Below are 13211 nucleotides of genomic sequence, written 5' to 3' on the forward strand. Positions count from 1 at the left end.
CAGATTCTTCACCCAGTATCTCAGAAGGCAGTTCTAAAACCCTAAGTGGGTACACCTACCTTCATTAAAGACTACTTCTCTGGTACCCATATGACACCCAATCTTCAGTTACCTAAATCCTTACATTACCTTGATTTTCACTCTAAGGAGCTGAACCAGAAGTAGATAATTCCTTTCAATACAATTCTTTTTTCAGTATTCCACAACATATGTTATATTCATGGTCCGTTTTCTGATTCAAGTACATTAATATGACCACCCACAGGTAAGGCAGCTATTCCCAAGGAAGGGCTGTAAACCCCCCTCCCTCCCTCTCTCCTTCCCACCCTCCCACTTACCCACCTAGACACCAAAAACCCCTAGCCCTGGTCCTATCCCAGCCTCAGTTCAGTGCTGTTTTGCCTCTGCAGTGTTTAGATTTTATTGCTAGCCACCGCTCCTTTGTCATAATGAATCTCATAACAGAAAATAGGTCACACACACATCCGGTCATCCCGTCACGGGAACCTCAGTCTTCCTACGTTGAGGGCTTTCAAGCAGTACTCTAAAATTCACCTGACCTGCAACCCTTTGATTTAGAGGATACGGAATCTTAATTACTGTTTTTATTTTCATATTGTTATTGACACAAAACATTTTACAATCAGACAAGCAAACTTTTAATTCAATAAGGTCAGTGTGATATAGTGAATACAAAACCTGACCTGGATTTAGGAACAGAATTCTATTTCTAGCCTTAGCCTTGACTCCCACGATGCATGACCTTGGAGTAGTTACTATGCCTCAGATTTTTCATCTGTAAAATACCCACTTCCTACCTTGGAGGATGAACTTGAGAATGTCTGTAAGATACTGTGAGGTCTTAGAGGAAGGTGACTGCTGCATTATCACATGTCATTCTTACTAGAATCATGTCAATGGAGATGAATCAAAAGTGTGAAAAGTAATGAATAATATTGGCTTAAAATAAGTCAGATATATTTGTGTCCACACTGAACATGTGAATGACTCTAAAAGACTGTGTTAACTAACCCTACTTATTTCTGGTTGTGCTTCAATCTCACTTTGAATGTTAACTCTAAACCGCTAACCTGTTTCTTTCCCTTTATTCACTTTTTTCCACCTACCATTGCATGACATGCAGGGTCAGTTTTGTGCATGACACCCGCTACCAGTATTGGTAGGTTCCAACCTTTTTTTATTTGTCTTTTATATTATGTACAATACCTTCACTTGATTGAGATTTATCTCAAAGATCGTAGAAATGCTGTAGGAACTGGTAGATCTGAAGGCTTATTTGGCTTTAGAGTTAATGTATAGGTTTCAAAATGTACTTGTATACTGAAGACAATGACCATCTTAATGTGACTAGAACAACCACTGCAAGACATAAAACCACAAGTACGAGTCTGCTTTTTAATGATCTGTATTTTGTTTCTCTTTATAGTTTATATGGTTTAGCATAAGAAAAAAGAAAAAGCTTACTTTATCAGAGAGGCAGGCTAATTTCATCAATGTTTTAAAGTTTCATGTGGTGTGCCTTTATCTCCTCTTTGCTGTGTGTTAGAGTTATCAGAGTTTCCCAGAAGTATTTATTTAAAAAAAATTATAAATGGATGTATTTTGAAAACAAATGTCTCAACTGCCTTGCTTTATTATCCTTTTTAATTTTGTGTTGATTTATTTGTGATGAGTATTTGTACCTTACCATTCCCTTAGATGTTAACTTTTAATAATACATACATAAGCTATCCCCACACATTCCAATGCCTTGGTACAAAAGTCTGTCTTAAGGACATATGGATTAGCTCCACTTAGAGTAAAGAAAAATAAACATTGGCAAAATTTGTCTGGCTGTTTCACAGTGACTGTGTTACAATTTTACATCAAGGCCATGATTTCTGCTCTACTGTTTATTGACCCAAATAAACCACAATCCCCAGTAATTCCAGTTCAAGCAGGCAGGCCCAAATCGACCCAAAACATTCAATTTAACTGCAATTAATTCCAAGAAAATTCTAACCCAAATTAGGCCTACATTATCGAGGCTTTGATGTTTTAGAATGATGATTAAAAGTGAATATTGCATAGTCTTACTTCATTTGGACATTACAATTTCACGTTTTGGGGAGCACTGTTTATTACAGGCACTGTAGACTCTGACTTGGGAACGATCTAGTGCTGGAGGTAAAAGGGTTTATAAATACATCAACCAAAGTAATCTGCTTTGGCCTTTCTGGGAATCACTGATGATATTTTAAAACTTCCTTTAATTGTACTTGTAATAAGCTATTTTCCCTTTTTTTTATTTCTCTCCCATATGCTTCCTTGCTTTGCATTGTGATTGCATGCCATCTGCTGGTTTAACCCATGATGGCTTGCTGCTCTGATATTCACCATATGCCAAAATGCCACTTCTGTTACCGTAACGCTACACCCTCCTGTTCATTGCTCCCATGGTCCCCCTCCTGAAAGTACCCATGATGCACAGCGCTACGTCAGCCACTGTCTCTGCGGCAACAGCTCCTGCAACAAGTGCCCCCTTCGCAGCAGCAGCCACAGCCAATCAGGTTTGCTCCTTTTAAAGCTTTTCTTTCACAAATCCCAAACTCTAAATGAGTGCTGATAGTTAAAAAAAAAAAAAAAAATTCTCAGGGAGAATTTTTTTTTTTCATGTTTATCCATCAGATTTTATTTTATTTTATTTTTTTGATTAGTTTATGGCCAGCATTTGTGGACAGGTTGCACTTATTTAGAGTTAACATTTACTGCAAATAATGATGTAGCTGTGTTTCGTGTTGCGCTGTTCGTTTCCGTACCTAATATTGTGTGATTAACCTGACAGGCTTACATTCCTTTCAGGGCAGCATTACGCATCCAGGGCTTTGTGAATTGTCACAGAAAAATCAGAAAAGCTCACTTGGGAGTGCTTCAGAGCTGGCTGTATTTGGATTCAGTTCATTCAGAGACCCTATTATCTATTGTGGAGGAAAAGAAAATTCTCCTCTTAGAAAAGTCTCCCCTTTTCCCTTAGTGTCAAATTTGAGGTCTGAATGATTCTTGTTAACATTTCACCTGGATCCTATGTGCTCCCAAACTCGCTTGGTTCCCAAGTGAGAGACAAACGGTCCTGGAAGAAGAGTACGGGGCCACCGAGTTCACCAAGGCTGGATATATCTGATTAGGGGCGTGTAATTCTTTTGGTTTAACGCATGTGCCAGTGAGACCTCGGATGGACTCTTTCTCAGGGAGGGCCAGCTGGCTGTTTCCTGTCGTCACAGGCTGACTGTAACCCTAACCCCAGCCAACCAACTTGCAAACATGTGCTTCTGGTCCCAGGAGAGGCGTAAAAGCATAAACTCTCACATGCCCGGAAAAACACTTGACTGCGCATGCTCTCCCTTCACAGAAGAGCCATTCTGGTTTTGCTGTGAGTGTAGTGGGTTTTTTCTCGTTTTGTTTTGTTTTGATTTTTGTTTTAATAAAATCAACTGTACTGATAAAAGATGACAAGACATATAGGAGGAGGTGGAGGGAAGGTCCCAGCTAACGGGATAAACTGGAAAAAATCATGTCTGGGCATAAATAGCAGATTCCAAACTACATTCTGCAGGCGGGAAGGGCTGAGTCACGCTTCTTTCCCAGTTCTAGTGAATGAGTGATTCCAGAGCTATAGGTTTCATTGCTGAATAGATAGGCGTGAGTGCACTTATATGAAGGAATAAAAGTAAAATCCTGTGAGCTCCTCCTGTGCCCTCTGAGTTTTGATAAAGCAGAAAAGATCGAGGAGGGAGGGAGGAGAGGCCAAGCAGGCCCTCAGAGGCAATACCAACTGCTGACAACGCTTTGGCTCTTCACTCGCCACCTCAACATGCCAGCTTCCCTCTAAGGAAAGCTAGCTCAGCTTCCAAACAGATAGAACAAAGAACAGCAAATCACTTTCTTAGCTGCGAAGATTTTTTTAAATGATGGGATGGCAGAAGGGAGAGACAGTGTACGTCCTTCCATCATTAGGTTCAAAGCACCTCTTTTCACATGGTCATTCTTAGTAGGGAAACTGGAAAGGTTTCTTTTATGTCTAAGTCCTGTCTTCCTGAACCATGTTTTTGCGATCTGGAGCAGAAGTTTTATATAAAGTCCCTTCATCAGAAAGCAAGTTTCAAGCATAATAGAGTGTTCGTTACAATGGAATGTAACGTTATACTTTACGGCAAGTTAAGCACTTCTAATACAGAGAGCTCTTTCCTGGGAATGGAAAGGAAGTCAAGATAAAGAACTATCTTGGAGTTTTAGGATAAGTCCCTTTATTATGATAAATTCTTGATCATGTATCATAAATATTTTTCCAGCCTAATGATTCTTTGGCTCAATTTGGTAGAAAAAATTGAGATTGCATACGTATGCGTAGGTTTATGTATGTGTGTAGGGGAAGCATAACTATTCAGAAGCTAAAATATATCACTTTTCAGCAGAGTGTGATTGGTAAAGGAACTAACAAGTTAACGTCAATTAAATCCAAAGAAGTATAATTATAGAAGTACCTGACAGTAGCTTCAAGAATCCTAGATTCTCCATTTTGCAGTTTATCAGATGTAATTGTTGCTGGACTGCACTTCAGTGATGACTCTTAATGAAAGTCTGCTTGCACATGAAGACAACAGAAAAAGAAATAGTAGTAAACATAAATTTTCAGATATGATATTCTTAATGTATTTTCAACAAGTTTCAAAGAGCAAAGCAGCTACAAAAGAACTTGGAAATTCTTTTAGTGCCCAAGAGTTCAGAATTCAGAGAGATTTCTGATGGCTGTGAAATGACAAGTTTTCATCTTATTAAGATTTCGCCCTTTAAACTCACACTGAATCATGTCCATGTGAATTACATGTCATTTAAACAAAATGAATCTGTTTCCTCACTTGTAAAAGGAAGATTAGAACTAGATGGCCTCCGAGGTCCCTTTCAGCTCTAAGATTCAACAAACCTATGGTTCCTTAGCTGCTGTGCTAAGCCCAACGCATGAGATTATAAAGGTAAACACAGAGTAGAAAGTGGTGCTAATGATTTCAGAGTTCAGTGCATGATACGCATCCTCCCTTCTTTCCCTTCATTGAGCCATCTGTCTTTAACACAAAATGTGGTAGGGTTTTGACAGCTTTTTAGTTCATTTGATTAATTTAGACTGTCAGTTCAAATAGTTCAAATCTCATAAGATTTGTAATAAGATACAAGTCATTCAGAGAAGAAAGAACATACACCAAAACATCCCATGACAGCTCCTCCGGCCCAGGTTTCCTTCACATGTTACCCCATGATGAGTCAAGTTGAACTGGCAATAAATCTATAAATTCTACCCTCAGGGCTTAATCAAGGTGACAGCAATGAAAGTTTTAACTGAACTTAGACTTGCAGTTTGAAATTAAATGACGACAAGATCCAAATACTTCTGGGAAATAGAAAATTATTTTTTGGTTATTTAGCTCTGGGAGTAGATATATAAACCAAAATACAATAAACAAATTTACCAACAGCTATCTCCTGTTTCAATTAAGGTCTTTGGGCCTTAATATACAAGTTACACCTAATAATAATATTATTAACAAATTACTTATAGATATAAGATACTATTTTAAATGGTTTCTCTCTTATACAATACATTACATATTTTAATATATCATATTATATATATCATATGAGAAAGAATACATATGTATAGGATATACTCAATCCTTACTACAGTGTTATAAATATTACTGTCACCCCCACTTTATAGACAGTAAAACTGAAACCAAGGTTAACCAACTTAGCCAAAGTTAGACATCTAATAAATGGTCTTGCTGGAATTTAAACCCAGGCAGTTTGATCCCAGAGGCCTTGCTCTTAACCACCATGCTACACTGCCTCTCTCTATAATTATAAATGAATGGAAGTCACTTCTTCCACAGGTAAAACTGTCTTTAAAGTGCAATTCAATAGCAGCAAGCTCTGTTGCTCTAGGGAAAATGAAGGCGTTCTGCTGATGCAGCTCAGACTGAGGTGAGTTCTAAGGTGGGGAGATGAACTGCATCTGAGCAGAGCTTCAGGCTAGTTATGTAATACCCAGGTCACATTTGGAAACCATATACATAGTTGATATATATTAATTATGATACAGAACTATTTATTAATAGTCTATGTTATATTATACCCAGTGAGTAGACCGAAAAGTATGAATAATTTCTGTACAAGTAAGATGAGAACTAAGACGAGAAGTGAAAAGGAATTAGTCATTAGTCCTGGTGAAGCAGATTTATGGGCTTCTTTTGTGTGAATCATGGCCCTGGACTTTACTCCCAGCCTCTGCCACTCATCTCACAAGTAGCATCGTGACAAGGGAAATCAGAAATGAAAACCCAGGTACTATATAAGTCAGTCAATTTCAGTCCGCTAATAGAAGGTCAGGATGTATATATACATCTATAGATGCCTATATTGAAGCCAATTTAATCTTAGAGTATACAGTGAAAGAGGAGAGGTCAGCAGCTTAGTATATGGATCTAGTTTTTTTCACATTATAAGAAATTTTATTTAATAAAATGAGAGTGCAGATTGAAATCCCTCTAACTTAAATTATTATGGTACTCTATCCTGTTATTGCTTTATTATTTTTTTACTTCAAAAATACATTCTATTTCAAAAGGGGAGAAAATAATTTCCTAGTAAATATATTTTAAATCTTAGTTTCTTCATTTATATACAGAGATTATTCACCTTATCTGATAACATCCTTGAAGGCCCAATTGAAATACAATTTGTATTCTGAGTCTTTCCCTGAACCCCTGCAGCTAGAATTTCTTTTTTCTATCCTCTGAATTCCACAAGGACTCTATCTGCGTGTTCCTTAAAGCATCGTCATTAGATGGATGGAATGACAGTGCTGATATACAACAAAGGTGGGGAAGTGTAAAGCTTAGCAGAGAAAAACTAACAATCCCGTTGGCCAGAGCACCAGTTTTCGTGAGCGGCTACAACACAGGTTTGATTCCGAGTGTGTAGGACCTTAAATGACAGGGTAAAGGGTTCGCTGGCCTTTATTTGGCCACTGAAGGTTTTCAAGCAGGAAAGTGACGGAACACAACTCTGAGAAGAGCAGGCAGATGGAGACAAGGCAGGAGAGTCTGCGGAGACCGTGGAGAGGCTTCCACAAGAGCCGGAAGTGGGACAGTGGCAGCCGGCGAGTGGCCGACTTTGCCTTGCCTTTGCCTGTTACATAGGGAGAGGCGCGTTTAGCCAAAGAGAAACATAAAAATGGTTTCATACTATGGCAAAACCTGTCCAAATAAATGTCATGTAGCAGAAGAAGAGATGTGGGCTGACATGAAAGGTTAACCACAGGAAGTTGCCTCTGTAGGACCTGAATTTAAGGAGAGCCTTTGGGTGGACTCCCTGGGCAAATGCCTCCAGGGTACTTGCGCCGAATATGCGGCTCCCCACTCTCTACCCGAATGAGACATCAGAGCCACAAAAGTTCAGACACCTCCCAGGCCTTTGCCTGGAAGAAAGGGTCCCTTCAGGTTTGGAGTGAATACGTGTTGTCCACGTGTCCACAGCTAGAGCTATGTGGACGCGGAGGGCAGTTATTCATCTAATTCATTCTGGGTCATGAGTCCATGCTAGGAAGGCAAATTCTTACATACTGGATATTAGGAATATTTTAATGGAGTATCCCACGCAGTGCCTTTAAAGCTGGTGAAATCAATTATATTTCTGGCAATATGTTAACAACACTAATTACATCTCCAAAAAGTGCTGATTGGTGTTTAATTATGACCTCAAGGTTTTATCACATCTTCTGAATCCTCTTCCAAAGATTAAATCCATTCAACAGAAAGCTGGCCTTAGGAAGAGTTTATTGAAAATTAGTTAATAACATATTATACATTCCTAGCCCTCCATTTATTGGGATATTTGGTAAGTCAGAAAATCCCCATTTTCCAGACATGCCTGATTAGTATATATATAATAACAATTTCAACGGTATCTTACCAGACAAAATAATTACATGCAACCAGATACCTATATTATGCTTCATCAGGCCTGCTACAAATTACTAAAGGGAGATGAGAAAAGTTTAGAGCATCAGATTTTACTCATTTCTCACACATAAACATGAACACAACTTCAAAGCTATTTGTATGTAGATTCTTGGACTTCTATATACAAAGTTACAGTAAATCACCCCATCCTAACCAAGAAGTCTAGAAAGGTAAGGTCATGTTTTACTTAATCTCTCATCTCAAAGAGTTTTCTAAAACATCTATTATTCAAAGTCATCTGTTAGGACTATATTCAGACAAATGTAGGAGGCATTAAATGTTCCCCACTATTCACCACTTGACCCATTTGGAGCCTGTGTTTTTTCACAAGAAAAATCTGGGTTCTGCAAAGCCCCAGCGTGGGAGGAGGAGACCCCTGTTAGTTCCCTCCCCTGAAATATACAGGAGAGCGACTGGCCTCCCTGCATGGATGATCGAACTGTGAACCACTCCTTTCCCGCAGTTTGCTGGGTCCTGAGAACAGTCAACAGAAAGCAGCTGGGCCCCAAGTATGTTGTGCTCTGAAAGGGCCTGGACAGCAACTGTCCAAATCCAGGGCCTGTTAATAGTGCTCGGGCTGAGACACCCATCTCAGCATCATCATACTGCTAACGTTGTTCGGCCTTCTCTAACTCTGTGCTGATCTTCTAACTATAGAGGAAGGTTCCATTTCAGTAATGGATCTGGTTGCCTCAAATGAGGTAGAATCGCCATATCAAATATTTTGTGGAGAGAGGGACTGTGTGTGTGTGTGTGTGTGTGTGTGTGTGTGTGTGTGTGTGGAGAGAAAGAGGGGTGGAGGGACAGAGGAGGAGAGAGAGGGAGATTAACTGGAGCCTGCTGTATATCTCTTCAAATAAAAAAATCAAAACAATAAAAATGGCGGCGTTTGCGTTCAGTTAACACCATTGGTTAAAGCTGCTTGGCAATTTGAGTCTCAATTCCATGGTGCAACGTGGCTGGGGCACTGGAATCCAGTCTTGCTAGTCTGGTGAAAAAAAAAAAAGATGTTTAAGGTGGAGAGGAGAGGTGGGAGGGCCGCTCCGTATGTCTTAGGTGGAGCTGGATCTGTGAGAACCATAGAGAGGCAGATTATTTTTTCTCTTCAAGAAAGCAGAAAATAAGAAGAAAAAAGGCCTCTTATTTTCCTGCCTCAGGAGCAGCTGCTTTGCAGAGCTACCATGAGGTTTAATTAATATATGTATTTGCAGATTCTCCAAGGAAAGGCTAAGTTATATTAAGTGTTGTAATCTAGTACATTTTCATCTTTCATGAATAATTTACACCTCATGGTGAGAAACTTGAGTAGAATTCTTTTGTATACAGCTCCTAAAGACATAATATCAGCTCCAATTTTGTGCAGTTGAAGAGAAAATGTCAAGGGTCCTTACGTGGAAATGGACTGCCTGGTGGATCGTCCTACTTACTTTACTTCAAATCCCATCCTCTTTTGCATTTTGATGGAATTTGGGGGAATCTTTTTAGATTGACAAGTTATATTCCCAGCAGTACTTTGGCTTTTGTTGACCATAATAAAATCATGCTAATTTTTCTAATCGTAGGTTTCCTCTTTGAGAGGAATAAACATAGAGCTCATCCTATATGTGTGTTTATTTCCAGCTCTACATTTGTAAGGAAGGAGAGACTAGGCACAGTGCAGGAATTTGGATCCATTGTCAAGGGTTGAAAGATGAATGGGGTCTTGTTTTTAATAAAAATTGCTATGAACGGAGAAAATCTTTGACTTATAGGCATCTATCTCCCCAAGTTTTGCCACTGCTGCCTGCCTTCCCACACTTCTACCTGCATGTTTGGGGAAGTTGCCAGCCTTGCTGTGTGGGTGGATGGAGAGGAGAGATCCTTGCCGTCTCCTGACACAAAGCTGGCCTGTCACTTCACTTACTGGATATGACGCCATGATGAGTCAAAGACAAACTGGCATGAGGTCCGGCCTCTCAGCCTCTTCCAGCATTCTCTCTGGGCCACATCTCAGGAGTCAATGGCTTCCAAGGTCAGACCTGGCTGAGTCTGCTGAACATTCTAGAGGTCACCAGTGTGGGGAGGTGCTAAGGGTACCCAGGAGTTTACTGCCTAGTCAAAGAGATGTGACGCAATCAGACAAGGTCACAAAGTGAAACAGTCAAGGATTCAAACATTAGTGCATGGGAAGTAAGCTCCACGGCAGAGCCTTGGCCCTAAGTGGGAGGGGGAGTAAATTAGGAGTTTGGGACTAACATATACACACTACTGTGTATAGAAGTGCAGAGGCAGGCCTTGAAGGATGTGTAGGAATTAGATAAGGAACTGGTGAGGTTGTTCCTGACCAGAGTGAAATGTAAGGGGTAGAGCTGGGGGTGGGGTAAGGGGCAAGGAGACTGGCATTATAAATGTACCAGCATCATGCTTTACATGTGTTCTCACATTTAACCCTATCAGATGGGCCCTATTCTCGCTCTTTAACATGTGAAGACATCAAGGCTCAGATGTGGCCGTGGCTCTAATCAGTAGAAGGGCCTGCATTTGACCTCAAAACTCTGACCCTGAGGTCAATGCTTCCCCCTTATCCCACCTTCTTCCCCAGTAGCCTTCGCGGCTCAGATAGGAGTTTCAGAATCAGTTTTGGACTTTATCCCACAAAAGATGCAGACAGAGCAGCTATTACTACATCAGATCTAAAGGGGGGGACAGTGTAGCTCACACGCACTAAAGGCCACACCGCGGTGAGTGAGGGAGTGAAGGGAAGACACACGTGGGCAGGACTAGCAAATCTCCTTGAGCAGGTGAGGAGAGGTTAGGTTACTGAGGAGGTCAAAAGGCAGGCTGAGGGCAGGGCAGCAAAATGCGAAACGAGAGACTTGCAACACTCATCTACAGGAAGTGAGTGGGTAGGTGTGAGCCGGGATGGGCTGAGCGCAGGTTAACTGGTAAGGAAGCTACTTTGTTGATGAAGTGATAAAATTGGGATAGAGAGAAAAGGGAAAATGTGGGGAGGGGAGGATGAATACACTCGTCCCTCAGTATCTGTGGGGCATTGGTTCCAGGACCCCGAGTAATACCAAAATCCATGGATGCCCAAGTCCCTTATATAAAATGGCACATTTGCATATAACCTATGCACATCCTCTCTTCTACCTTAAATCATCTCTATGTTACCTAAGACAATGTAAATGCTATGGTGAATAGTTGCCAGCGCATGACAGATTCAAGTGGTTTTTTTTTGGAACTTTCTGGAATTTTATTTTTTCAAATATTTTCTATCCATGGTTGGTTGAATCCATGAATTCAGAACCTGAAGCTATGAAGGAGGACAGACTGTAACTAAGAAAATCAAGAAAATTCAGGGAGGCATTTTGATCCTTTAGTCTCCCAGCGGCCCTTGCCAGTTTCTATAGCATCTCTGGATTCACCAGCTCTCAGCTCCCCGCCACATCAACCTTCTACAAGACATTTCTCCCGACGACTTACATAGATACAATGGCTCCTGTTGACACTTCTTCACTTTATTTGTACTATAAAGGAGAAATTTGTTGCCTGGGATTTTCTGACACTGGTTTATGAAAAACTACAGCTAGTCTAGCACTTAGACTCCATCATGCCTCGGCATCACATATAATATGCTGAAACTTTTGGTCTGTCTGTTTTAACTCTCAGTGATCAAATTATAGTATTATCGTCACTCTCCTTGCTCTGGAGTTTCCAAAGATCTCAAAGTTTATGTCGATGAGCTTCCTCTAATCAAATACAGACACTTTTCGGTATTTACCACAATGCATTTCTGGAAGCAGCATCATTGAGCTGAATGCTGTAAAACGTCACCCATTTTCCCATAGTCACTGTTGCCTCAGGCACTGCAGGTCTGACCCAAGACCTGCATTAACTACATCAAAGTTATGAAAGGCGATAAGTCAAAAGAGCAAACTGACTACAACCATGCCATACTTCTATAGTAACAGAAAAGGGAAATGATGATGCAAGTTACATTATAAATTGGAACAAGACCCCAGATCAGTAAGGTGGCTTACCCAAGTCACATAAATAATAAGAGAGCCAGGACTAGAACCCAATTGTCTGTGTCCTGCCTAGGGTAGTGTTTTTTCCCTTTCACCACACTGCCTTCCTGAGAAAGTGCTTTAAATGATCATTAAAGGGACCCCAAAGTACTACAGAGCATACAGACAGCACAAAGATAACACAAGCGTCTCTCCATGAGTAAGCTCTTACCAACTGCCAGACATCATGCTAAGCTTTTATACAAACTATCTCATTAAAACCCAAAATGGCCCAGTAAGGAAATATTCTTCTCCCTAATATACAGATACGGAGACTGCAGCTTTGAGAAGCTGAAAAACTTGTGCAAGGTCATCTATTAAGTGGCAAAACCAGATATACAACCTCCCCCAAGCTCCTAACCTTCCATTTTATAATGAGGAAAAGGACCTACAATGGTTAAGTGACTCAGTCAAGGTTACGTAAGGGATTAGAAACTAATCTCCTAACACCATGCTTAGTCCTCTTTCCCTCCCTCAAACCACAATCCAGCATGAATATGCTAGCTATACATTTTTTTGAAGAGTCAATAGATTTTCTTCCTCCTTAAAATTTAGAAAGGTTTTGGAGGAATCAAAAAGATACCCAAGGATGTTAAACTCAATTCCTTCTTTTTCTCAAAATATTGCTCATAACTCTTCCATTAGTCATTCTTTCAATTCTTGTCATTGTTATCCCGAGATATTTGAAAGGGCCAGAGAACCACTTTAGTTATGAAGATCCAGGAGAAAAGGAATTGCTTGAATCAATTCCTATTGTTCATCTTCTTTTCTTTGGTCTTCTCTGACCCCTGTAACACTAAGGATGGCCTTGAACAAGGAAAGAAGTTAAAATAGGGAGATCTAAGGTGTGTGTGAAGAATGAGAAGAAAACCCTACCATATTCCTTTGCCTTGGAAAACTGTGTTTAAGAATTGCTTTCTTTTTTTTTTTTTTTTAACATAAGCTCATAACCTAAGTCCCCTCATTTTTCCTGCTGGTTATGTGAACCTATCTGAGAAGAGGTGAAGGTTTGAAAATTGAAGTATGGGTGTTTATTAGACAAGACTGGGTGTGCAGAAGCGTCCATAAATAGTGGTTTGCTCTAAGCCCA

At 40.2% G+C, this 13211-nt stretch overlaps 1 protein-coding gene across 8 annotated transcripts in view; it reads left to right on the forward strand.

Annotated features, from left to right (window-relative positions):
* The window catches only part of MBNL2 (muscleblind like splicing regulator 2), a 152488-nt gene that overhangs the window by 123885 nt on the left and 15392 nt on the right, over nt 1-13211 (forward strand). For 2 of the 8 annotated variants that reach the window (XM_030856873.2, XM_030856876.2), the window contains 2 exons: nt 1145-1180; nt 2476-2570. The exons of 2 other annotated variants lie outside the window; for them this stretch is intronic. In XM_030856873.2, coding sequence (XP_030712733.1) covers nt 1145-1180; nt 2476-2570 — 131 coding nt within the window. The remainder of the gene's footprint in view (nt 1-1144; nt 1181-2475; nt 2571-13211) is intronic. 4 more of the 8 variants (XM_060288236.1, XM_060288237.1, XM_030856875.2 and 1 more) reach the window with 2 other exon arrangements.

This window comes from Globicephala melas, chromosome 18 (assembly GCF_963455315.2).
Source record: "Globicephala melas chromosome 18, mGloMel1.2, whole genome shotgun sequence".
NCBI classification, from domain to species: Eukaryota; Metazoa; Chordata; class Mammalia; order Artiodactyla; family Delphinidae; genus Globicephala; species Globicephala melas.